The 26,629-nt window shown below is 39.0% G+C and overlaps 1 protein-coding gene across 1 annotated transcript in view; it reads left to right on the top strand.

Moving 5' to 3' along the window:
* Window positions 1-23,782: 23,782 nt before the first annotated feature.
* The window catches only part of mmp17a (matrix metallopeptidase 17a), a 93,228-nt gene continuing 90,381 nt past the window's right edge, over window positions 23,783-26,629 (top strand). Inside the window, exon 1 of the mRNA XM_083564124.1 lies at window positions 23,783-24,403. Coding sequence (XP_083420250.1) covers window positions 24,257-24,403 — 147 coding nt within the window. The 5' untranslated portion in view covers window positions 23,783-24,256. The remainder of the gene's footprint in view (window positions 24,404-26,629) is intronic.

Below are 26,629 nucleotides of genomic sequence, written 5' to 3'. Positions count from 1 at the left end.
TATGCATATGATCACGTCAATCTACGTCTAGAGGAAAAACTAAATAGACTATAGCAATATTTTTCCAATTACAAATCCCTTTTGTGCAGTTTAAACAAAAAGAGTTGCCACTTAACGACATAATACCATTAATTAATGGTGTCTCTAAATGTGTATGTGTAATAATTGTCTGCTATTAATGAGGTTCAACCATAAGCTCTTTATTAGTAGAGATGTAGTTTGTATTATTTAATCCAGCTGTCACTGTTTTTCTTCTTCTTCTTCTTCTTCTTCTTCTTTCGGCTGCTCCCATTAGGGGTCGCCACAGCGGATCATCCGTCTCCATACCACCCTGTCCTCTACATCTGCCTCTTTTACACCAACTACCTGCATGTCTTCCCTCACCACATCCATGAACCTCCTCCTTGGCCTTCCTCTTTTCCTCCTACCTGGTGGCTCCATCTTCAGCATTTTTCTACCAATATAATTCATGTCCCTTCTCTGCACATGTCCAAACCATCTCAATCTCGCCTCCCTCACCTTGTCACCACAACATCCTACATGTGCTGTCCCTCTAATAAACTCATTTCTAATCTTGTCCATCCTCGTCACTCCCAACGAAAACCTCAACATCTTCAGCTCTGCTACCTCCAGCTCCACCTCCTGTCTTTTACTCAATGCCACTGTCTCTAATCCATACAACATCGCAGGTCTCACCACAGTCCTATAAACTTTCCCTTTCATTCTTGCAGATACTCTTCTATCACAAATCACTCCTGTCACTCTTCTCCACCCACTCCACCCTGCCTGCACTCTTTTCTTTACTTCCCTAACACACTCTCCATTACTTTGCACTGTTGACCCCAGGTACCTGAACTCCTCCACCTTCTTCACCTCTTCACCCTGCAACCGCATCACTCCACTGCCCTCCCTCTCATTCACACACATGTACTCTGTCTTACTCCTACTGACTTTCATTCCCCTTCTCTCCAGCGCATATCTCCACCTCTCCAGGCTCTTCTCAACCTGCTCTCTACTCTCACCACAAATCACAATATCATCTGCAAACATCATAGTCCAGGGAGACTCCTGTCTGACCTCGTCCGTCAACCTGTCCATCACCACTGCAAACAGGAAAGGGCTCAGGGCCGATCCTTGATGTAGTCCAACCTTCACCCTGAACCAGTCTGTCGTACCTACTGCACACTTTACTGCCGTCACACTGTCCTCATACATGTCCTGCACCACCCTCAAATACTTCTCTGACACACCTGACTTCCTCATACAATACCACAACTCCTCTCTCGGCACCCTGTCGTACGCTTTCTCTAAATCCACAAATACACAATGCAGCTCCTTCTGTCCTTCTCTATACTTCTCCATCAACATCCTCAAAGCAAATAAGGCATCTGTGGTGCTCTTCCTCGGCATGAAACCATACTGTTGCTCACAGATGGTCACCTCTTCTCTCAGCCTGGCTTCCACTACTCTTTCCCATAACTTCATGGTGTGACCGATCAACTTAATTCCCCTGTAGTTACTGCAGGTTTGCACATCTCCCTTATGCTTAAAGATCGGTACCAGCACACTCCTTCTCCATTCCTCAGGCATCCTCTCCCCTTCCAGAATCCTGTTAAACAATCTGGTTAAAAACTCCACTGCCATCTCTCCTAAACATCTCCACGCTTCTACCGGTATGTCATCTGGTCCAACAGACTTTCCACTCTTTATACTTTTAATCGCTGCTCTCACTTCCTCCTTACTAATCCTATCTACATCCTGCTTCACCAACTCCACATCCTCCAACCTTCTCTCTCTCTGATTTTCCTCATTCATCAGCTGCTCAAAATACTCCCTCCATCTTCTCAACACACTCTCCTCACTAGTCAACACATTTCCCTCTCCATCCTTTATTGCTCTAACTTGCAGTACATCCTTCCCAGCTCGGTCCCTCTGCTTGGCCAATCGGTATAAATCCTTTTCTCCTTCCTTAGTGTCCAACCTCTTATACAGTTCCTCATATGCCTTTTCCTTGGCTTTCGCCACATCCCTTTTAACCTGCTGCCGCATCTCCTTGTACTCCTGCCTACTTTTCTCATCACTCTGTCGATCCCACTTCTGTTTTGCCAATCTCTTTCCCCTAATGCTCTCCTGCACTTCCTCATTCCACCACCACGTCTCCTTGTCTTGCTTTCTATTTCCAGATGTCACACCAAGTACTTTTCTAGCTGCCTCCCTCATCACTCCTGCAGTAGTTGCCCAATCATCCGGCACCTCTTCACCACCACCAAGCCCCTGTCTGACCTCTTCCCTGAACCTCACACTACACTCTTCCTCCTTCAGTTTCCACCATCTTATTCTTCTTTCAAACCTTACTTTCCTCCTCTTCTTCTTCGCCTCCAAAACCATCCTACAGACCACCATTCGATGCTGTCTAGCTACACTGTCCCCCGCCAACACCTTACAGTCTCCAATCTCCTTCAGGTTGCATCTCCTACACAGAAGATAATCCACCTGTGTGCACCTTCCTCCACTCTTATATGTCACCCTATGATCCTCCTTCTTCTTAAAATACGTGTTCACCACTGCCATTTCCATCCTTTTAGCAAAATCTACCACCATCTGCCCTTCCACATTCCTCTCCTTAAAACCATACCTACCCATCACCTCCTCATCACCTCTGTTCCCTTCACCTACATGCCCATTAAAGTCTGCCCCAATCACCAATCGTTCTTTCCTAGGTACACTATCTACCACTTCATCTAATTCACTCCAGAATCTTTCCTTCTCCTCCATCTCACAGCCAACTTGTGGAGCATAGGCACTGATGACATTTATCATCATCCCTTCAACTTCCACCTTCACGATCATCACCCTATCAGAAACTCTCTTCACCTCCACTACACTCTTACTGTACTCTTCCTTCAGAATCACCCCTACACCATTTCTCTTCCCATCCACACCATGATAAAACAGTTTAAACCCACCTCCAATGTTCCTGGCCTTACTCCCTTTCCACTTGGTCTCCTGAACACACAACACATCTACCTTTCTCCTCTCCATCATATCAGCTATCTCTCTCCCTTTACCCGTCATAGTACCAACATTTAAAGTACCAACCCTGAACCTCTACTCTCCTACACTGCTCCTTTTCCTGCCGTCTCTGTAGACGCCTTCCTCCTCTCCTTCTCCTCCTTCGGCCAACAGTAGCCCAATTTCCACCGGTACCCTGTCGGCTAACGATACCTGTGGCGGTCGTTGTTAACCCGGGCCTCGACCGATCCGGTATGAAATTCTCATTTGTGATCCGCATATTTGATTTGGCACATGTTTTACGCTGGATGCCCTTCCTAACGCAACCCTCCCCATTTACCCGGGCTTGGGACCGGCACTAAGAGTACACTGGCTTGTGCCCCCCTAATAGCTGGGTTCCAGCTGTCACTGTTTTTAATGATGAGATTTCAAAACACACATGCATGCAATAAAAAAACCTTTATGAATAATGGTGCAAAGGAGCAGAATCTCCCTGCTATCCAGTTCTCCAGTCGGTGCCAAAAAATCCAGTGTGCTGACATAATTAGGCTTCTTTTTTAAGAATACCTCAGGCCCGAGAACTGTTCAGCTCTAAGGAGGTTATACGCTGGTAATTAGCCGAAAAACTACAAAGCTATTAACCTCGCAAGCTTTTTCTTCTTCTTTTTTTTTTCTTTCAATGATGAACCCTAATATTAGCCTGACTTAATTGGAGCACTCAATGGCCTCGTTCCAAACTTGAGCCGGGATATTAGCAAATCTTTGGCTTTGACCGAGCTCGTTGTAAATAACAGGCTGTCAATATGGCGCGGATCAGAATTTATTTACTCTCATGAGCAGACGGCAAACAGAATTCTGAGGACCAGACATGACAGGCCGCCCCTTCTTTTCATTTTGGATATTTTGTTATTTGTTTAGCTTTGTTTTTTCGATCGATCCACTATTCCTTCTGAGATAAAAGCAAAGCTCGGGGTGTAACAAAGATTTAGCTTGTCTGTGTCTTCAAATATACATGCGTGAGATTGATTCTCATTTATAAAGCCTTTGTGGGAATGCGTGGCTATAAATTTGTTTGTATTTTCTTTGTTTTTTGGTTTTCTTAACTGTTTGTCCTGCAGTGCTTTTAAAGCCTGATAATGATAGTAGGATCCTGCAGGAGGAACTAAGGGAGGGTGGGGGCTTTGCCATTAATTCCCAAGACACATTCGATTCTACCAACCCTTGCTGTGGGGCTGTTTGTTATCTAGAAAGCCACTCACATCATTTTTTTTTCTTTTTGCTACACAACCCAAATAACGTCAAACAGCAGATATACTGTAGGTGAGCCTACAAATAAAATAAACTCTCCATACATTAAACGGATGGAGTCAGCACTCTGTACAAGAATAGACATCATTTTGGCCATGTTCATGAGGAATAACGGTGCTCACACAGCATGATTAGATTTCAAGCGATAGATTCAGATGGGCGTCACACCCAAGCAGGAACATCAACCTGTTAGGAGCAAGATCTGTCTGGAATATTGGACTGGCAAATGGAAAAGGCCATCTTGTAAAACATCTGAATCTCTGTAGCATCACAACAACCTTTTTTTTTTTTTTTTTTTTTTAATCTCCCAAGACCACATCACCATCAAATTGATAAAACAACAGTGGCAAATCATCAGCACCATAAAAATTTAATCTGCCTCCACAAAGCACTGATGTTATCTCAGCTCAGTGCAGGCAATCTATCAGATTTCATTATGCAAACTCCTCTCAAAAGAATCGCGATGGCGATTTCATCAGTCAACAAATCATTTTGCTCAAGACTCGAAGCAAGGAGCTCATCCGTTACATACACGTTTTCCCTCATGTGATAGAACGAGCCATAGGTCAAAGAATTATTCATGAAACCGTATAGAATATGTGAAAATATAAATTGTCAGAGAAATCATGTGTCTCAACAAATAAATCGCCTTGTCCTGTTTGTGGAAAAGGTTGCCAATGGTTGATGATTTAATCATTTATTAATGAAAGCAAAAAAAAAAAAAAAAGACACATTTGGCCTGTGTTGGGAAATTACGTTTATAAATTTTAAATGTGAATTTTACATGTCAGATTTTCTATAATGACAACCATCAATGTGGATTTTTTGGGTTTTTTTTGCAAAAAAAAAAGGAAATGTTTGGTATAGAATAAAAAATTGAGCAAACCCAAAAATAAATTGCTTGTCACAATGTGTTGTCATGGATTTCATCATTATAAATCTGCACCATGCAATAAATTCGCCTAAATCCTAATTATATTAATTAGAGTATTAATCAAAGGAAAATCAGTGTTAGTTTTTGTTCATTTATTCAGATCTTTTCCTGATTATTTTTCTATTTCCGCTGCCTTTTCTAAATAAAAAAAAAAAAAACTTTTGTTGTTTGGGCTTTACCTGGGGTGTGTTAATCATAAAAGACTGCTGTAAAGATGCAATTTTTTTTTATTTTTTTATTTATTTTGTGGTGTACAGACTTGAATACAATTTTAACATCCTGTTTTCTTATTGCACATACAAGTGTGTATATGCGTGTACAAGTGTGTGTAATTCCAGTCATTCTGTGGGCAGCGTCCGAATAAACAAAGCAAGAAATAAACAGTAAAAGGAAATGGCTTGTACACTGTACGATTTGTGTCTGGATGTTGCTGCTGGAAATAATTCTTTTGGTCTTGAGATTTGCAGTCTCAGAATCTCAGAGTGGAACTCATGCTATGACACACACCTTAACTCAGGTTTATTCAATACCATTTCAGCTACCTTTTAAAATGATTACTTGTCATGATGTATAATATAATCCCAATAAAACCTTTGCTGGATTCTGTAACAGTATGGTCAGTAATGAATCCTCCAGATCAGATTATATAATCCTCATATAAGAAAGAATATCTACTTCCCGTTCAGGTCATCTGTCTAAATCTGTCAGGTTGTATAAACTAAAACATTTAAAAAATTTAGTATGTGGGCTTTTTGTTGGTGACAACAAAATCAGGCTGAAAACTCTAGACTACACTATAAATCCTTAAATGCCTATCAATGGGAAGACACTATGAGAATACACAAAACTCAAAGGACAACTATAAAGGCAAAACAAAACAATCATACTTGCTAATGGACAGAAACGCAGAAACTTGCAGTTTCGTAACATCATTTTCCATATGCTTACTTCAATACGAGGTATCAAAAAGTTAAAGACTAATGGTGTTGTGCTATTCTGACCACGTGCGTTACCACGTCTGCGATTTTATCATGGAAAGCAAATTAGAACAAAGAGCATACGTGAAATTCTGCATGAAACTGGACAAATCTGCCACAGAGACGTTTGACACGACATACATTTTACATACGCCGATGCTGCAATGAGTTTTTCGAGGTATTTTGAGTGGCACACGCGCTTGAAGAGCTGGAGAACATTACTGGAAGACGAATAGAGATCAGGAAGACCGTCAATGAGCTCAATCCCCGAAAATGATGAAACCATTCGGCAACTTGTGCATGATGATCGTCGGAGAACAATCCACAAGATCTCACCTCTGCTTCCACACTACTTGCCAGATTTGTCTCCTGCAGATTTCGCCCGCTTCCCAAAGATGAAGATCCAGCTGAAAGGTCACCGTTTAGACACCATTGCAGAGATCTAGCACGAATCGAAGAAGGTGCTCGACATGCTTCCAGGACACATTCCAGAAGTGGAGAGAACGCCAGGATGCTGAGTGTTGTGCAAGAGGACTATTTTGAAGGTGAAGTAGAAAGTAGATAAATAAAGTTTTTTTTGTAAACAGTGCTAGTCTTGAAAACCACTTTTTAATACCACCTTGTAAGTGATTATGGCCTAATGTAGCTTTTACATGTCCATATAACGGACATAATTCATGTAACAGTACAATAAATAAATGCCAATTCCTAGCTGTCACTATGAACTTCTAACATTGTTGTCATAGACTACACTTGATACATTCCACAGTGCTTTCAGTCATCAACTCACTGATTGCGTACCCCTGGTACACCAAAAGCCACACTTTAAAACGGTGCGAAGTTTACGCTCACTTGTATGTTTGAATCTATCATTGCCAAGTCTTCTTATCAGTGTTTACCTTGCGATTTTTTTCGGACCTTGTTTTTTTTCAAATCTTCGATTCCGTCCTGACTAGCTATATTGTGTTCGCCAATTGTCTGACCATTAACTGTTGGCGGATTCTGTCCTTGCGTTTTGATTTGATTTAGTTTAACTTTCTTTTTAATAACCCGCCTGGAAATTTTGCTCTTAATTGAAACGTGTTGATTTATAGACGTGAGCTCCGTTACATTTTCGTTTATACTTTGGAAACAAGTTCACTGTGGTGGTGCGCACGCATTTCTTATTTGCAGTATCAGTGATTCGTGCCTGGTTTGGCCATGATCCACTCTGTAATCGCATTTTCCTCTTCCAGACTTTGCAATTTATCTTATAGCAGAAAAGGCTCTGTATACTGAAGATACCCTGCCTGCACTTACACTTTTTCTTTCCTTTGCTTGTAATTCAAATCACATTCTTTGTTAGATCTAAGATTTTATAATTTTTTGTTTCTCAGTGCATGAACCTGATTCGGTTGAACGATGACACAATTGTAATGTATCCATTTTTGTTAATCATAGGTCTATCGTTAGAAAAGAAGCATCTTCAGTCAACTCTTGCAGTGTGTGAGAAGCAATAATCTATAAAGATGGTCTAACCTCTGGCTTAGGCTGCCGACTAAATGTTCTACAAGGACTTGATGTCAGTTTGAAATCTCCTGATGTCTCAGGTCAAATATTACCTGAGACGTATTTGCGTCATCTCAGAAAGAAATCCTAATTCTGTTCACGTATTGATTGGGCAGTCAATTTTAGAAGCAGCTCTATTGTGATGAATCCACTGTGTGAGGCCACTCTGGTTTCATTCCTGCTTCTCTAACACTAGCTGCTTGGTGAATTATCAGAGACAGGCTATGGGGTGACATTGATGGAGAATGTGGGAGGTGTATACTGCAGTCATGAATCAGGTTGAGTGCAGACAAAGCACCTTTCCAGGCCTCACTTTCTATGGATTCACATCTGGCTCAGCCTGCATGCTAATATGTAGAAGTTTTTTAATTATGTTCTGCAATGTACACAATAATAATGTGGGAAGAACGTGGTGATTCTTTGATCAGTGTATTCTTTGATCAGTGTAATCGTTCAACAATAAAATTATTTTTTACATAATTTTTTCTAAAAATTCCTGAATTCTTACTTGATAATTTGGGTAATAAATTGTTATGGAAGGATATTCCAGAAAATATTTAAAAGGCATTGCAAATTGTTTTTGCAGTTGAGTTTTCGAAATGTGGATGCATAAATTGTGATATAATCCAAACGCATTTTGTGCGTTTTTTTTTTCGATTTTGCAAATGCACAGTGACTGGAAAATTTCAAGTCCATTTGCAACTGTATTTCCCGTGTTTTTCGGGTTATGACCATGTCATGCTGTATTTAAATAGAAATATTAATTACCATATTTTCTTTTTCTTTTTCTCAGTGTCGTGTATGTAGCCTGCCAAAACAACAATAGAATCGCAATTCCTTTTGTATTTGAATTTCCAAAGCCTTGCATGGTTTGCGTTTGCATTTCCGATGCCTTGCACTGAAAGCTGTCAATCAAATGTCAGGGGTGGGATTATATTTTATGGCATTTTTGTATTTGTAATTGACTTTACTCACAGTCTACAGCTAACAGGGAAAATGCCAGTAATCGACGATTTAGCTGAAATGTTTTAACAATGAGGGTAGCCGGCAAAATTGTGGAGGACATTCTGATGCTTGTGCAGCAAGTTGATGACAGTTTATACTTTACATTAATTAATGTTTATATAGTTTTTATCTTCCCAAAAGAGTGGAGGTTTTTAAAACATCAAAAGGCATCTAACTGTGAAATGGGCAGTGTTGGACAAAGTAACTTGAGTTAAAGTAGCGATACGGTCGGTAAAATGATACTCGAGTAAAAGTAAAAGTGCTTAATTGAAATTCTTTTTGTACTTTTTACTAAATATTTGCCTTCGAATGTACTTAGATACTATGATTTATTATGGCAATAATGTTTCTTTTATCATTTTTGCCACGAGATTTTCGACTGATCAACTTAGTTTATGTGAAAAGACTATAATGACTCTAATAATACTTTTAGAAAACCAATCTATTAATAGAATGATATTAATGAGTCAAACACATTGATATCTAATAAACAAATATTTTAACTATAAAAAAAAAAAAAACGAAATAAGGAAATGTAATTAAGTAAAAATTAAGATATTTGACTTTGAAATAAAGAAATAAAGTTAAAGAAAAAGTTACCTGAATGGAAATACTTCAGTAAAGTACAGATACATGAAAAAGCTTCTTAAGTGCATTTAATTCATCACCATCCACCACTGGAAATGGGACGTTCCAAAAGTACATACCAATTGTAAGGTAAGGTGTCCAGAAATGTTTTCCATATAGAGTATAAATCAGCTGACAATAATTGTTTTAACACCGAAATCTTCAATAATCATTATTAGCGATCTTTAAAAAGTCACATCACACAAATTAATTAGAACAATAAAACTCATGGCTATATTTAATAGTAAAAGTAAAAGCATTAACACACAAAGCAACAGAAACCTAGTAAAAGCTAGTAAGGCGAACTGAAAAAACTGATTTGCTATGGAGCAGAGATTTGTGAAGATTGGGCTGCAGAACAATGAATGAAGAACATGATCTGATGAGTCCAGATTACCCTAGAAAAAATGGAATGAAGCAATGCACACATCCTCCATAGTTCCTAATGTACAAGTCTCTGGGGAAAGTGTTACAATATGAGGTAGCTTCAGTTGGTCAGGTTTCAGCTCAGCATCATTACACAGCGATATAATGAAGTCGAGAGTACCCCAATGTATTAAATGGCCAAGTTATCCTATTAATGGATTTTTGTTCTTCTCTGACGGCAGAGCGAAATTTCAGGATGTCAACGCCAGGATTCATCAAGCTCATATTGTGAATGAGTCTGTTCAAGAACACATCATTTCCAAACATTAACTGGCCATCACAGAGTCCTGACCTTCACCTCATTGAAAGTTTTTAAAATGTTTGGGAGAAGACTTTCACAAAGCACCTAGACTCTCCTGTCCTTAGTACAAGATCCTGGCTAAAATGAATGCAGCTCTGGATGGAAATGTGGAGTTGTCAAGGTCGTCAGAACAATGCACTTAAAGGCAGTGTAATAAAATTAAAATTGTTCAACTTTGGCCAGACAGAGTCCAATCCTTTACATTGTGAACCTTTTTATGTTGTAATCAGATGTTTATTCAACACTTGGAGAATCTTGCTCCAAGTTTTGCACTATTAAAAAGTCTTCGGTACAGATGACTTCCTGTTTTGCTATTTCTTGGTAACTTGACAAGCTGTGATTATTTTTTTTTTTGTTTAGGGTCACATATACATTACAGCGCAGTGAAATACTTTTCTTCGCATACCCCTGCTTGTTAGGAAGCTGGGGTCAGAGCACAGGGTCAGCCATAATACAGTGCCCCAGGATCACAAAGGGCTAAGGGCCCAAGACTGGCAGCTTGGCTTTAACCCCCGACCTTCCTATCAGTAACCCAGCGCCTGATCTAAAGTCCAATGTGTTGTTCATTGATAAATGAAAAAAGGCTCATCAATGATGATAAGTTGCCATGGTTGCGTGGGACATGCTGTTACAGGAAAGTAGCAACATCTGTCACGGATCATTTGCTCACAACTGCATGGTATGTCGTATTTTTATTCCTCTACTATAAACATTTTTGGCAGATACTATATGGTAGAATGAAATCCATTCTTCTGTGCTTTTGATAATGGCTAGATATTATACTTCCACACTTGTCCAAAAGACACCCTCCTGCTGCCTTCACACTCCTACTTCCCTTCATTTTTGGAAAGGTTTGGATAAACGAAATGGAAAGTCTGACAGCTTGGTAACAATAGCCTTCTTTCAATCTGCTATAGTACATATAAAAAAAACACACATCCAAACCAGAGCTTGAGAGCTAGTTGTTGTTTTAAGATAAAGTGTCTTTTTTTTCAGCACTACATAGGACTGAATGTAAATAGAGGCTATTATGAATGAAAGAAGAAACATACACAGAGAGGTATGCGTTTACTGCATATAGAGTAGCAGCTGCAGATACATGTTTGGTACAGCCTTTATTTAGCTGCTTTACATTTAAGTGGTTAATATTAGCCAAGGTCAGGGTTGCCAGGTCTCAGCAAAAGTTTTGCTCAGCTAGATATTGATGGTGACTTTGCATTTTTCTAGTTTATGGAAACAAGTAGACTGTGGTGTGCACACATTTCTGATTTGCTGTATCATTGGTTCTTGCTTGGTTTGGCCATCATTGGCTCTAAAATATCATGTATCCCAAGCAAACAATAAAATCATACAATAGATATGTTTCTCTACATTTTATGCATTTACACTTTTTACATTTGATGTTTAGATTTTATCCTAGTGGTATTATGCAAGCCAACAGGTTACAGTAACCAGCCCAAAAAGCATTTCATTAAGAATTCCATTTGTAAATTGATTTATTAATTACCTATTTATAATTTTGACCATATTTAGTTATGTTTAACTGTGAGAACTGCTCTTGTTATTAAATATTATACTATTGTCTGTCTGAACACTAAATGGCTGTATGGTGTGAGTTCGAACTTTTAAATCCACAGGTAGTTTAATCACTGTTCTAAATTAATTTGCTGTCTATAAACAACTGTATCCATAGTAACAGACAGTTGCAGAATAAGACAGCTGACATGCACATAGACTGAAATAACTCACAGACACACAATCTTTCTCTCTCTCTCTTGCTCTCCTACATTCTTTCTTTTTATTATTGTTTATTACAGTAATTCAAATAATTGTAATCCTTACACTTATTTTCCATGTGGATGATTTTGAGCGGGCAGAAGTCTAAATCCAACAAGTCAACGATCCGTATATCAAACAAGTAATGAAAGTTATTTTATATACTGTGATTTTTTATGCACTCGTGCGTTTTGCACTACATTTACAGCATTTGGCAGATGCCTTGATCCACACAATTATCTTATATATACACAGAGCAGTCTAGGCTATAATAGGGCTTTAGTAAGGGCTATACTCACCTGTACCTGGATTTGAACACACAACCTTCCGGTCCAAATTCCGAAACCTTAAAGTGGACATAACACCACAGCTTAAGCCAATCTCATGTTAATCTTAAGTACCTATAGCATAGTATTGCATCCTTGCATCCAACAAGATGAACAAGGTTCTCCTTCCCTCACATTCAAGAACATACTTGTTGGAAAATTCTTCTTGAGCAAGTCCTGTTCACCTCATGAAGATTGTGGACCTCTAAAGAAGTAGATGCCGACCCCGCAAACATCCCGAACCACTCAGAGACGTACCAGCGCCATTTGGATCCCACTTCATGTGGGATTTAGACATTGGACCTCTTTGAGTGTTTAAAGGCTCCGGCATGGAAAAGCTGGTGTTGGATCTGTGATTATCGCAAATGTTGAGCTATTTTATGAGTTGCTCAGTTGCTCCTGGTTCCATAATCTCATATGACTGTATAGGACTGTAGGAAGGACATTTTACTCATAATCACACACTTCAGTGCTCATGAAATTAGTTCTCACTCTCCAGTGTTTCGTATTGTTTAAAGACTATAATCACACTCTTGATATCACCCAAATGAGGATGGGCTCCCTTTTGAGTCTGGTTCCTCTCAAGGTTTCTTCCATATAACATCTAAGGGAGTTTTCCCTTGCCACAGTCACCATGGCTGCTCATCAGGGGTAAATACACATCATTCACCTTTAACTGGTAAATTCTGTAAAGCTGCTTTGAGCCAATGTCTGTTGTGAAAAGCGCTATAGAAATAAACTTGACTTGACTTCAGCACTGCTGAAGACCTCCGTAACTAGATGAAGCACAATGGGTGTGCTCTTGCTGTTGATATGGTTGCACACTGCTTTTCTGGGAGAAGTGTCCATACAAGGAATATAACAAGTTGCTTCTGAAGTGAAGTTAATTCCTTGCCAGCTAATGAAAAACAAATGCAGTTTCATAAACTTTATGGTACATTTTATCATTTATCCACCTATTATTCTCTAAACACAATGATTTTAATGATATAAATGCGAGTGGAAATATATTTGAGTAATTGATGTTAATTGTTTTAGTTTGTTTTAGTTTTTCTAAACAGGAGCACAGTACTGATTGAGGCTTTTCATAATAGTTTCTGGTGCATATGTGCAGGGTTTACTACTGGTCAAAACCAGGACCTGTGAATATGTCTGAAACGATTGAGCTTATTAAAAAAACATTAGAACGGGACAGCGCATGCCGCCATTAGGTTACAAAATTGGGAAGAAACTTAGGTTTGGTGAACAGATAAGGGTGGCTAATGAAAGAACAGATATCCATATAAAACAGTGGGTGTCAAGGAAGAGATAAGGGTTTATAAGGTCATGCTCAGACTGTGACTTTGTTTCTTTTTAATAAAGTCAATCTTTTGGCATCACAACCATGGATTTTGCAATTCAAAATAAGTCTGAAGCAAAAAAAGTCCTATCCTGTGAATTCAATGTAAAACACTGGAGACTCTTTGGAGTGCTCACCATACGCACCTCTGTGAAATCAAAATTAAAACGTTTCACCAGTCAGATTGGAGAATTCAGTAGTGCTGTTATTGCTGTAGGGGATCATCAGTTTTTCTTATTTTTGCTGCTACTACTATTTTGGAAGGAGAAATTGCATTGTAAACTAAATATTAGACACTTGTGGATCACTGAGATGTTGCATTGAGAGAAAAAGTCTTTAATTTTTTAGAGGATGAGTGCTTAATCAGATTGAACACAAGCTAGAAGGTTTATTTCCAGACACAGTTTGTGCCTCCACAGAGATGGTGAGGCAGGTTTGATTTGTTGATTTGCGTCATTGACTCGCTCTCGGGTAAATATAAACCTCCCCGACTAATCAATTTACCGTGATGGTGATTAATTTCTGAGCGTCACATGTCTATTTTCAATTATATATGACATTAGATTAGACTGAAGGCTAGACAGTAGCTTTCGCCTTTAGACATCGCTTTCTGTCGTGCTTTTTTGTGTTTCTGCCAAATCAGTGAAAATTACAAATAATCTTTCCTGCCTATATACTGGCCAATGGCTAAGAAACCTAGCCAAAAAAAGGATCTAAACTTCAGTGCATTCAAGCTACCTGTCCACACAGTGCATTTGAGAAAAGGATGAACAACGGATTTGTGTCGGAGGTGTACAATGGTTAGTAGAGGTATAGGGAAAGGAGGTGGTAGTTTAGTGGTTAAGGCATTGGAGTGTGGATCAGAAGGTCACAAGTTCAAAATTCCAGCAGCACTAGCAAGGACCTCAACCTCTCAACTGCTTAGTTATGAGTTTCTCTGAATAATCTCTGAATAATTCTAGAAAATAATTAAAAGAATAATTCTAGAAAAACATGGGCATCTTGAATCTAGCATTCAGATTAACAATGTTCTAGGTTACAGCGTTCTTAACTTCAAAACATAACACCTTCTTCACTAGCATCAACTCCTTAGTTCCTCTATATTCTAATGTATTTATTGATGGTATAGTTGGATTATGCTGTTCTTGTTGATGATGTTCTGATCTTCTGGTTGTTCTTGGTGTTTTTTTTCTTGAGAACGCTGTTGATTTCTTTATGTTCTATGTGCATTTTGGCATTTTTTCTGATGTTTTTTTGTGAATTTCTAATGTTCCATTGAATAATATTTTTTGGTGGGTTTTGAGGAATGTGATTTTGCTGTACTTGTTGATGTTCTTCAAGGATTCTAATTTTTATTTATTTATTTTTTTTTTTTTAGCTTATATTGTTTAATTTGATTTACTACTTGACTTCTTCTCAGATTTTGGTGTTCCTTTTTGGATTTTTGTACATTTTAGAATCCGTGATGATGCTCATTGTGGATTCTAATAGTCTTTTGTAAGACTATTAGGATTCTAATGTTCCTTTCTTTTTCATGGATACTGGTGTTCTTTTTTGAGTTTTTCTTGTTGTGGATTCTAAATTATGAACTACTTTTAAAAATTGTGCTATTCTTGCTGATGTTCTTGTAGTTTTTAAAGTTTTTTTTGTTTGTTTTGAGAACTTTAAGTCTTTATAATGATCAATGGATTGTTCCATTAAACACTGTCCTGCTAAAACAGGTTTGCGTCTCAGCACTGTGAGGGAAAAATGGAATGATATTGCATCCAAAGACATCCTATTGTGTGCCTCCAACCGTGTTGTAAAGGTTTGGGTGAAAGCTACTTATAGTTGGAATGCTTTTGTCAATGTAGAGTAGCTGTACCAGTCCTCTAACAACCCCATAACTCCAGTGATATCTAATGATTAATTAGTAAACATCACGTCAACACTTTATAATCAGTACAGCATATTTTAAAAATAGAGCAAGTTGACACATTTTTTGATGGCAAGTGTGATGTTTGATGTATTTCGGTAACAGTTCTGATCCTTTTTTATAAAGAAGAGTATCCAGCTCTGTGATGTCTTTTGAAATGGTGCAGTAATGAGCAGCAAAAAAGCTCTGTGTTCAAAGCATGCGCAGTCGTTTTATTTGAAGGATTTTTGCTTCTGGCAATATATGCATATTTAATTACATGTCAGTTTATTCCTCACGATTGTTCACTTGTACATTCCCGAAAACGCTTGGCCTTTACAACCAAAATCCACTTAAACTGGTGTTCTAACACAAATGTTTAAAAATAATTGCGTAAAAAATTTTTTTTACATTTGAACTCTACATTTTCATCTTCAATTTTTTTGGCATGCTACAGAGAAACATTGAGATTGGGTAATGCATTAAGAATGAAGAATCCTGAATTCTGAAAGAATCTTTTTCCTGTTTATATATTGTGTGTGTGTGTGTGTGTGTGTGTGTGTGTGTGTGTGTGTGTGTGTGTGTGTGTGTGTGTGTGTGTGTGTGTGAGTGTGTGTGTGTGTGTGTGTGTGTGTGTGGAGGGGGGAAGACGGGGGGTGGGGGGTTTAACAGCTGCTGATTACCAGTTCCAAAGAGCTAAAATGATGAAAGATTTTAATAAAGTAGTTAATTCAGGAACCACCGCAGGGCTACTAAGTTTTGTTTATACCATAACGACCAGTGATGGGAATATTACACAATCTAATTTATTCAATGACATTTTATTTAGCACTTTCAGAAATAAATGGATTACATATATACATCTTAAATTAATTTATTTGTCCCTATATGTTTATCCCCAATGAGTGTAAATAATGAAAATAAATAACATGCATTCTGATGGTCTTTACCATGCTCTTTATATATTTTGCTGTTGTTTTATTAATGTTTTTTATTTGGTTACATTCTAAAGTTCTTGGTCATGTTCATTTTGGATTATAATGGCCTTTTTCGGTGATACTTCTGAATAGGCTATAGTACACTTAGATATGTTTACACAATCATATGTCCCCTTTCCTGTAGTTCCCAAAGCCTGCAGTCCCAATCCAATGCTTTGCAAAAAAATTCATTCTGGTTCATCCATCATTAGGTTTACATTCTGTCATGTTACGAAAACAAGGAAGTAAGGAGTGGCTGCAAGTGCAGATCGTTTTCATCGAAATGCAAATATACAAAACAAAAAAGTAAGAATCAAAACACTAAATGACATGGATTTTGATGTCCTTTATAGACTTTGCTTTTGTACGTTGTTGATGTTCTTTAAGGATTCTGATGTTCCTGTTGCTACTAGACCTTGCGGTTTCTCTCCAGGTGGGTTTCTCGTATTGCAAAAAGAATTTGGTGCATCCATTGTTACATTGCATTCTGTTATTTTACCAGATCTAGTAAGTGGGTAGTGGCTGCAAGTGCAAAAACACAAAACAAAGAATCAAAACGCAGCGATGTTGTAGCTCAGAGGTTAAGACATTAGACTTCCAAGCATGGCTCCACCAACAGCACTTTTACCACATCTGGTTCCTTGAGTAAGGCTCTAAACCCTACTCAGCGGTATTTGTAAGTCCCTCTGGATAAGGACATCTCCCATATGCCACAGGTATAAATTTAAACATTACACCGAGTAAAATGACAGTGTGAACTACAAAAGGACATCCATGTGATGTGGTTCAAACTGAGGCTTAAATACATGCGTTATTCAAGGTTACAATGAACAGCTGTGACTGATTGGTGACATGTGAGCCAGAAATGGAATTGCAGTGGTTGCTGGGTACAATTTGAAGTTGAATGATTTTAATTATACTGAAAAATGTGAAGTCTGTCAACCATGACTTTAAGTATTGTAATGGGAGCACATGTAGTTTGTTACTTTTCACCACTGGTAACAATAATATAAAAGTATACATGGAATTCTAGGACAGATGCTCCTCATAAACTGAATACAAATCATTGTGCTTATTTGGTGGAGGGTTTATTTATTTATTTTTTTGTGAGGATGTGTTGATCTAATATTTTTTTAAAGCATCTCCAGAGTCAGCACTTTCTAATAGTCGGAGGTAAAGCTGTAATTGGCTGAAAATTGATCAGGATGGAGGGCTTTGTGGGTTCCTCTTAAAATGACAAACAGTAGTTTGGTTTTTTTTTGTCTTATTAGCTACAAACGAGACAGAAAAAGAAGGGTGTGTGAAACCACAGATTCCAGCTGCTATTGAGTAAATAAATACCATAACTAACTAGATTCATAGCATTTATGGTAACTATAAAAAAAAAGGTAATTCTTTAATAAACTGCTGTAGTATAAAAAGAATAAAAAAAACATTAGGGCAGTTATATGAAAGTCAGCCTGCCACCAACCAGGCATAACAATGACATTATAACATTATAAGCAGTGAAGTGAATAACTGATTATATCTTTATTATGACAGCTGTTAGTGGGTGGAAATATTAGGCAGCATGTGAAAATTTTGTCCTCAAAGTTGATGTGTTAAAAACAGGAAAAATGGGCAAGTGTAAGGATTTGAGGGCCAAATTGTGACGTCTAGACCACTGGGTCAGAGCATCTCCAAAACTGCAGCTCTTGTGGGGTGTTCCTGGTTTGTAGTGGCTGGTAATCCGGTGTCAGGGTCATGGGCTGCCAAGGTCAGTGATGGACGTGGGGAGCGAAGGCTGGCCTGTGTGGTCCGATCCAATAGATGAGCTAATTTAGAAGAAGTTAATGGTAATGCTCGAAGGTTCAGGACTGTTTTGTTAGTAAAAGGGGGATCAACACAATATTAGGCAAGATTATTAATATTATTTTCAGAAATAGCAAACACCATTATGAACTACCTTATGAACTTTTATTCGCTCTCCCCGTTGTGCAATTAAATAAAACATACATACAATACCACTTTTACTAATGTAAATCTGTACTTTTTTTGTGCAATAATACTAATAATAGTATAAAATGAATAATCATTTTTATACTTGTATTCTTTTTTATTTATTTTGCTTTTTTATTTCCTTATTTTTTTACTTTAGAAAATGTGCAACTGGATTCTTATGTCACCAAAACAAATTCCTTGTAAGTGCAAACATACTTGCCAATAAAGCTCTTTCTGATTCTGATTAAACAGTGAATGGACAAAAATATTGAGACACCATATGTGGCTCTTCCCCAAAACTGTTACCCCAAAGATGGACAAATGTATATGATGTCTTTGAATAAAGTTGCATAAATCGTTTCTTTCACTAAGAGACCCAAACCTGTTCCAGCATGACAATGAACCTGTCGACAATGTAAGCTCTATGAAGATATGGTTTACATGAAAGCTCTTGATTGGCCAGCTACAGACCTCTGACCTCAACCCTATTGAACACTTTTGGGATGAATTGGAAGGCTGATTGCACCCCAGGCCCTCTCACATCACCTACATCAGAACCTGATTTAGTAACAACCTTGCAGCTGAATGAGAAAATCACCATATGCCCCTCCAAAATCCAGTGTAACATCTTCCCAGAAGAGTGGAGGTTATTCAGGAAAAGGGGACTAAATGTGGAATGGGATGATCAAAGACCACATATGAACCTTATATTCAGGTGTTCACAAACTTTTGTCCATGTAGTTTCAATTAGATCTTATCATACATACTGTACAGAAGGCTTAAATCTCAGTTTGGTGATCATCATGCTATTCTGTTTTGCAACCCAGTATATCAAGAAATTCTTCGTTTGTTTCTGAATATTTACTCTCATCAGAGCCAGGCAAAAAAGAAATAAATAAATGCCCTGTAATAATTAGACTTTTTAGTGTACTGATAAGTTGTTGTTTTTTTAAGTGTGAGAAGTATATTTTTGTCACAGCGCAGACATATCATGGTAAATAATTGCTACTTCCAGAGCATGCGGCGTCAGATACGTCGTCTGCTACATTTCCATCACTACAAAGAGACATAAGATGAAAGTTGCCCATGCTCAGACACTCAAAGGAAATGAAATAGCTGAAATTAATTCCCATCAGTGATGGCTTGCTCTGCAAAGCCTGTCTCTAAACTATGTTTGCCTCTCTAGCATCTAAGTAGTCCACCAATACATCAGCTCTGAGGTTTCTAATGGCACAGGAAATGGGCTTAATCTGTTTAAATTAGAACCCAGGGAAGAAAATAATAGTGATGTTGCTGCACTTTTTTTTGAAGGATGTTCAATGGCAGCATGAGCATGCATTGATTAGGCCCCACTCTTCACCAGCAGAGCGGCGAATCGTGCGACGCCAGCATTCCTTACTCATACCTCTCCCGAGTCGAATACCGTTGCTTTTAGGCTACAGTTAATCTCTTCGCTTGTACATATCATCACTATTTCACCAGTGCCGATCATCATTAAGTCGGTTTGGAGCCACGTCGCCTCTCTGTTGTCTGGGTGTAATTTGGCATCCGCCGATTTGGCATCAGCCGATAATTTTTCTTCATCGGCGGCAACTGTTCCGGGGTTTTTTTGTTCAGTCCTCGAAGACTGGCGGCTAATTCTCTGTGTCTCTCACGGTGTTCATTAGATAAACTGTCACTACTGAAAATTAATACAAAGTTATTAAATTCTGGCTCATAGAAGCTCATAATGGACTTCATTCGAAATGAAGATAATAGTGAATCTCACAAGCAGGCAATTTAGTGTCTTTGGCTGTTGTTAAATCCTCATCCTTTCGCTTAGAACGAACATTTCTCATTATGTTCGTCACATTCGGAGGACTCGATTGATTTCATAGGATGAAAATGATGATGTTGCGATGAGGGGATTCTATATGGTCCAAAAGGTTTCTCTGAAACCGAACTAAAATTCTTGCAACTCTTAATAACAGGGTCGTTTGATTAACACAGCAAGTTGGGCAAAAATGTAACCTGGTATTTATGAGATCAGAATTTGTTTTTTTTTCAGTAGACTCCATTATGTCTTTAATTATTAATTAATTATTTTTAAATGAATCATTTGTTTAGTGGACTTATGTGACTGAATGCATAGATAGATAGATAGATAGATAGATAGATAGATAGATAGATAGATAGATAGATAGATAGATAGATAGATAGATAGATAGATAGATAGATAGACAGACAGACAGACAGACAGACAGACAGACAGACAGACAGACAGACAGACAGATAGACAGACAGACAGACACATATACTGTAGTCACATGCGGTTCTTCCCCAAACTGTTACCACAAAAATGGAGGTCCTGTATAGGACAATTCAATTTTCAATGACAATGCCCCTTTGCCACAGGTCCATGAAGATATGGTTCACATGGTTTCGAGTGAATCACCTTAAGTGGCCTCTTATAGAGAACTGACCTCATCCTTATTGAACACCTTTGGGATGTTTTGGAACGCTGACTGCACCCCAGACCTCCTCACCTCACTTCACCTACCTGGGATTATAAATGCCCCTATGGCTAAAATCTCCACAAGCACACTTCAATATCTAGTGAAACATCTTCCCAGAAGAAAAGAGGTTAAAGAGTGAAGTGCATCTATAGGGGGAGTAATTGTGAAACGGGAAAGAGCACATAAGAATCATATGTTCAGGTGTCCATAACCTTTGGTGCATTCTCTCAGGTTTCAGCATATTGAGCTCACCATGGTTGTGTGGTTATTTAAATTTAGACATTTTCTTCTGTCTGATCTCTCTCATCATCAGGGTGTTCCTGTCCACTGAACTGCTACTCAATGGATGCTTTTTTTATGTTTGTTTTGGGCTTTTCACATTATTTGTTTTTTTTGTAAATCCATCTAAATCAGCAGTTTCTGAAAAAAAAAACATTACCACAAAGGCGTTGACATCATATTTCTGTTTTCATTCCTATACCTGATGTGGACATATTAAAGACTGTAACTTTTGACCTCTATGATTTCTGCTGTCACATGACTGACGGCTGAATCAAGACTTTATTGTGCAAGTGTACAGGTTCCACAGTGAGGTGGATTTTATAGCAAAACTTTGGAAAGTCGAACGCAGCAGATCAGGAACTAGTGTGTAACGATCATAGTTTATTTGATCGATTTAAGCATTTATTCTATTCCGAGGTAAAATGGGCCATCATTCTCCTCATTTGCATTCTGCACGGGAAGGCAGAAATTTTATCCTAGATATAGCAGCCACAACAGACAACACAGATGACAGAAACACTGCAGTAGCCTTTCACTGATTGCTTGGGGCAATATATTAGTATATTCTCCTGTGTAATTTATTCAGAACTGCTCTTCCTTCATGATTTCATCTTCATGTATTTTATTATATAGCTCTTTTTCGCATCTGCTACCTATAAAGATGTGAAGCATACATTTTTCAGGGTAAAAAAACGACCTGCTACAAGCTGACCAACAAGTTCGGTCTGGAGAAGTTGTAGCTTATTGGGACACTTTTGTTTAGAAGGTCTTGAGTTCTAATCTCATTGGATAACCCTTGAGCAGGACTTTTAACCCTTAAAAGCTCAGTTTTTTAACTTTATAAATTACTTTATAATTGTAAGTTGCCATGAATAAATGCCATGAATTTAAATGAAAAAGTGTGTAACCTGTATACAGTGTTTACATACGGCAGCCATGGTTCTGCACCTGACACACTTGTACCAGCAAAGCATTGCCTACCAGGTCAGGGTTACTGCTGTCCTGAAAATGATCCAGCACCTAAATAACATCTTGTCAGCTGTGGTCTTTTACATTGATGGATTGGGCAAAGACACATGCACATGGCGGCGAGTCGGCAGTTAGTAATTGTATATGCTGTGTAGTCCAGGCCCCTCCACCATAAGCCCTGCCGAGGCCATTTCACTACAGCCCACTCTGCAATGACCTCACTGGTTACAGGTTTACCCTTGATGAGAGGGGACATCTGATTTTTTTTCCTTTCACAGATTAAATTTAAGGCCTGCTTTACGAGGAATGGCTGCCTCCTCACGGTGTCACCTGAAACACACACACACACACACACACACACACACACACACACACACACATACACACACACACACACACAAAACCCACACACAAACATACACAAACATTCTCTCTTTCCTCCTCCCCCTCTCTTTTTGTCTCTCTCTCTCACTCTTTCTTTCTCTTTTTTCTTCCTCCCTTTCCCTCCAACTCTTGCTATCACTCTTTTCACTCTTCCCCCTCTCCCTTTCTTCCTCTTTATCTCTCTCTCTCTCTCTCTCTCTCTCTCTCTCTCTCTCTCTCTCTCTCTCTCTCTCTCTCTCTCTCTCTCTCTCTCTCTCTCTCTCTCTCTCTCTCTCTCTCTCTCTCTCGCTTTCTCTTCATCCCTCTCTTTCACTTTTTTTCCACAAACATTCTCTCTCTCTTCCTCCTCCTCTCTTTTTGTCTCTCTTACTCTTTCTTTCTTTCTCTTTTTTCTTCCTCCCTTTCCCCCCCATCTCTTCCTATCATTCTTTTTTTCACTATTCCCCTCTCTGTTTCTTCCTGTCTCTTTCTATTTCTCTCTCTCTCTCTCTCTCTCTCTCTCTCTCTCTCTCTCTCTCTCTCTCTCTCTCTCTCGCTCTCTCTTTCACTCTCGCTTCCTCTTCATCCCTCTCTTTCACTTTTTTCCACAAACATTCTCTCTCTCTTCCTCCCCCTCTCTTTTTGTCTCTCTCACTCTTTCTCTCTATTTCTTCCTTCCTTCCTTCCTTCCTTCCTTTCTCTCTCTCTCTCTCTCTCTCTCTCTCTCTCTCTCTCTCTCTCTCTCTCTCTCTCTCTCTCTCTCTCTCGCTCTCTCTGGTCCCCTCTTTCTTTTACCCTCTACCTCCCTCTCTTTCTCTCCCTCCCTTCAGCACAGCATTAATTAGCTACACTAATAATCCTATCAATCGCATGAAAATAAGGGAAAGTGTTTTGCATGTTGGACTCAGTGGATTATGGGGACTCCCTCAATGACCTTGTGGGGTCGTATGGCTGGTCCCCATTAAAAAATACAACACTTTCCCCCACATGAACTAATAAACTGGAGCATTTATAATAATTAAAAGCGCCAAATAAGGTCATGTGTGTGCGCGCGCATGTATGTGTGTGTGTGTGTGTGTGTGTGTGTGTGTGTGTATTGGTATCTTAGTTATTATCGTGTTTGACAGTTTTGATCTTCGTGATGGTCGCTGGTCCCCACAAGAAATCCCCCCTACACGCGCGCGGACTGTGTGCTCTGTGTGTGTGTGTGTGTGTGTGTGTGTGCGTGCGTCTATGTGTATGTGTGTGAGATCCCGCTCAGCGCGCGCGCCAGTCGCTCTTCGCCGCGCGCACGGAAAAGAGCTCGAGCGCAGCTGCGCCTACACTTCAGTTCGGTTCAGGTCGAGATTGGACCTGCATCTGCCTCCTCACTGCCGCCTGCACGCGCTGACTATCCGTGTGCGGGGGAGTGTGTGTGTGTAGGGGGGAAAAAGTATCCTTATAGAGAAGAATCTCAATAAGAATTCCTCATGCATGCTCCGGAGAGTCTTCACGTGCACTCCTTGACATATAGAGAGCAAATCTATTTTTTCCCTCACTCTTGGATATGAATTGTTTTGTGCTCTTTCTCGGCTCAGCTCTGCGTGATATGGGCTTTACGAGTTCGCGCGCCACAGTCAGGTAGTCCAGTATCTATCAGATTCCGTAATGCACGCTTGATCCGGGGTGTGCATCCTGCATGCAAGAGCTTTGGATGTGTATGTGAACTGCACTGGATATGGATTTGCGTTCACACTGTTCGTTTCGCAAGTGGAGCGTTTGGATCGTGCATCATCTCGCGATGCTCCTCGTGCCCGTCCTCGTGTTGGCGTCGCAGGCTCGCGCGGCTCCATCTCTCACAACCGAGCAGATGGACATGGGGGTGGTAAGAGCTTATTTATTTATATAAATTTACATTAAATTGTATTGACCAACTGGTATCTCGTGCAAGTTGCAGAAAAAAAGAAAGATGCAAAGAAAGAACAGTTGGAAAGGTTGCCAGATTCTGTTTTTCTTTTTTCCACTTCCAACAATAGGAAATGAATGATGAATCACTTTGCATTAGATTCTTGTTTATTAAAAATGTGATAGAACCATTTCAAAGATGCCTGGTCTATAGAGCAATTGATCGCGATCTGGCAACCCGGTCTCCTTTAAACGTCCCAGTGCTTAATTCGATCATTTATTAATTTGCATTTATTTCCTGTATCGACTTCGTGCACGCTCCCTGAAGACAAAGCTAGTTTGCCAACACTGCCACATCCATCCCGAATTACTTTTACTTCATAAAATGCACGATCAATCCATTTTTATAGATCATTGCATAATGAAATAAACATGTTGCATACTAAATCCTGTCTTGTGCACGTGCTGTGTGTTTAGACAGCATTTAATGTACAAATCACAGCAACTTGAATAGTAGAGATTATAATGATGTGCCTATTATCATTCTATTTATCTAAGCATATGCAACTTTTAGGATTAAGTCTTGCATAATATATGGTTGAATCAGTTGCATCAGTTTTTGCAGTGGCAATATATACACCAGTGCATGTTTTGTATTAGAAATTATATCACGGATCAATGGAATGTTTCTCAATCTGGTGTTGTATGTGTGTGTATATGCATTACGGGTTTCAATACAAATGATATTTGTACATTCCAGGGTTTTGAAGAGCGAGAAGAACAGCTCCACTAAAGTGTCTAATCAGTTCCAGCCAGGTAGAAAAAGGCAATTGAATGAAAAAAAAGAAATGAAAAAAAAAGCATTTGTAAAGCCCTAAAATCTAATTAACATTTTTTTAATGCTTGATACAAAACAAATCAATTGGTTACATTGTGTCTCTCGGCAAACACCGATAAAATGCTTCCCTAAATAGTTCATTGTTTTCAAAAAAGACACGACAGGAAGAGTTTTTCATTTTATATCAAAGCAGGAAAATCGTTTCCATTTAATAGACCGCATTCGAGCTTTCAAATAAATGAATAAAACAAACCCTCTCTTTTTCAATGTCGCAAATGCTCGCTTTGATTTGTAAGGAGTTGAAAGTGTATTGTTTCTGTTCGTATCATCAAGACTGCTTTCGATATAAATCTTATCCACTTCTATGACCTGCTGGGAGAAAAGCTGGCTGCTGTGCATGGTTGATGGTGGACCACAGAGCCTATATCTATAGGTGCTTCTTCAGTGTCGAACACCTGAACTAATGAGCGCCACCATAAATAGTCTGACCTCTTTAGAGCCCTGAGGTACTTTTAGAGGAGTACAACTTCTGAAATTGTGGCTGCAATGCAGCGATTGGGATTTTTAACCACAGACTCTTGTTCTAGTTCTAGTTGTTGCAGTCAGGGCGCTTGGTCAAAGCTGACACTCTTCTTCCTCAGCACCTACAGGATCATCTCACTTTCCTGAGGAGTCCTTGAGCCAGCTGGACTTTTGACATTTTGATTAAGGCCATTAGGGGGATTTGGCATGGTGGCACCTGGTGGTTGGCGGGGCTCATAAGGGCAAGAGACTGTTAATTGAGGGACAGATGGTGCGGTATGTCCCGTCCACACTGATTGGTGTTAAGTAGGAGAATATGGCAGCACATGGTGCATTGATTGGGCTCTTGAAGCTGGTGGATAGGAAATCCATTGATAGTTTTTTTTTTCTTTGAATTTTATTAATATAATTCTGTTTAATTACGTCACCAAATTTGAGAATAATGATTTACATTGTGGAGCAACTTCGTGTTCTCCGTGTAAGAAGTGCCTGGTTTAACAGTGTTTTATTATCCGATCGACTGTTTGCATCAGTTTATATCGTCTGCGATTAAATTACAGACGAAAGGCCACGCTCAGTTTCGTCAACAGCCACCCGATGGAAAATCCACACTGTAATGATTTTTCATTTCAACCAATTGCTTACAAAAACATGACATTTGAAAAGCATCCAGCCATATTTTAAAGTCATATACTGATGCAGGTGATGTGAGGAGTCCTGGAGTGCAGTCAGTGTTCTTATTTATCCTGAAGGTGTTTAGTAGGATTGAGTTTGGAGCTTTATAGCAAGCCACTCAAGATCTTCCACTCCAACCCAGGTAAATTGTACGTTTTTGGAGCTGGCTTT

This window comes from Silurus aristotelis (genome assembly GCF_946808225.1).
Source record: "Silurus aristotelis genome assembly, chromosome: 16".
In the NCBI taxonomy this organism is placed as follows: Eukaryota; Metazoa; Chordata; class Actinopteri; order Siluriformes; family Siluridae; genus Silurus; species Silurus aristotelis.
The sequence above is the reverse complement of the archived record's forward strand: the minus strand, read 5'-3'. Positions and strand labels throughout refer to the sequence as shown.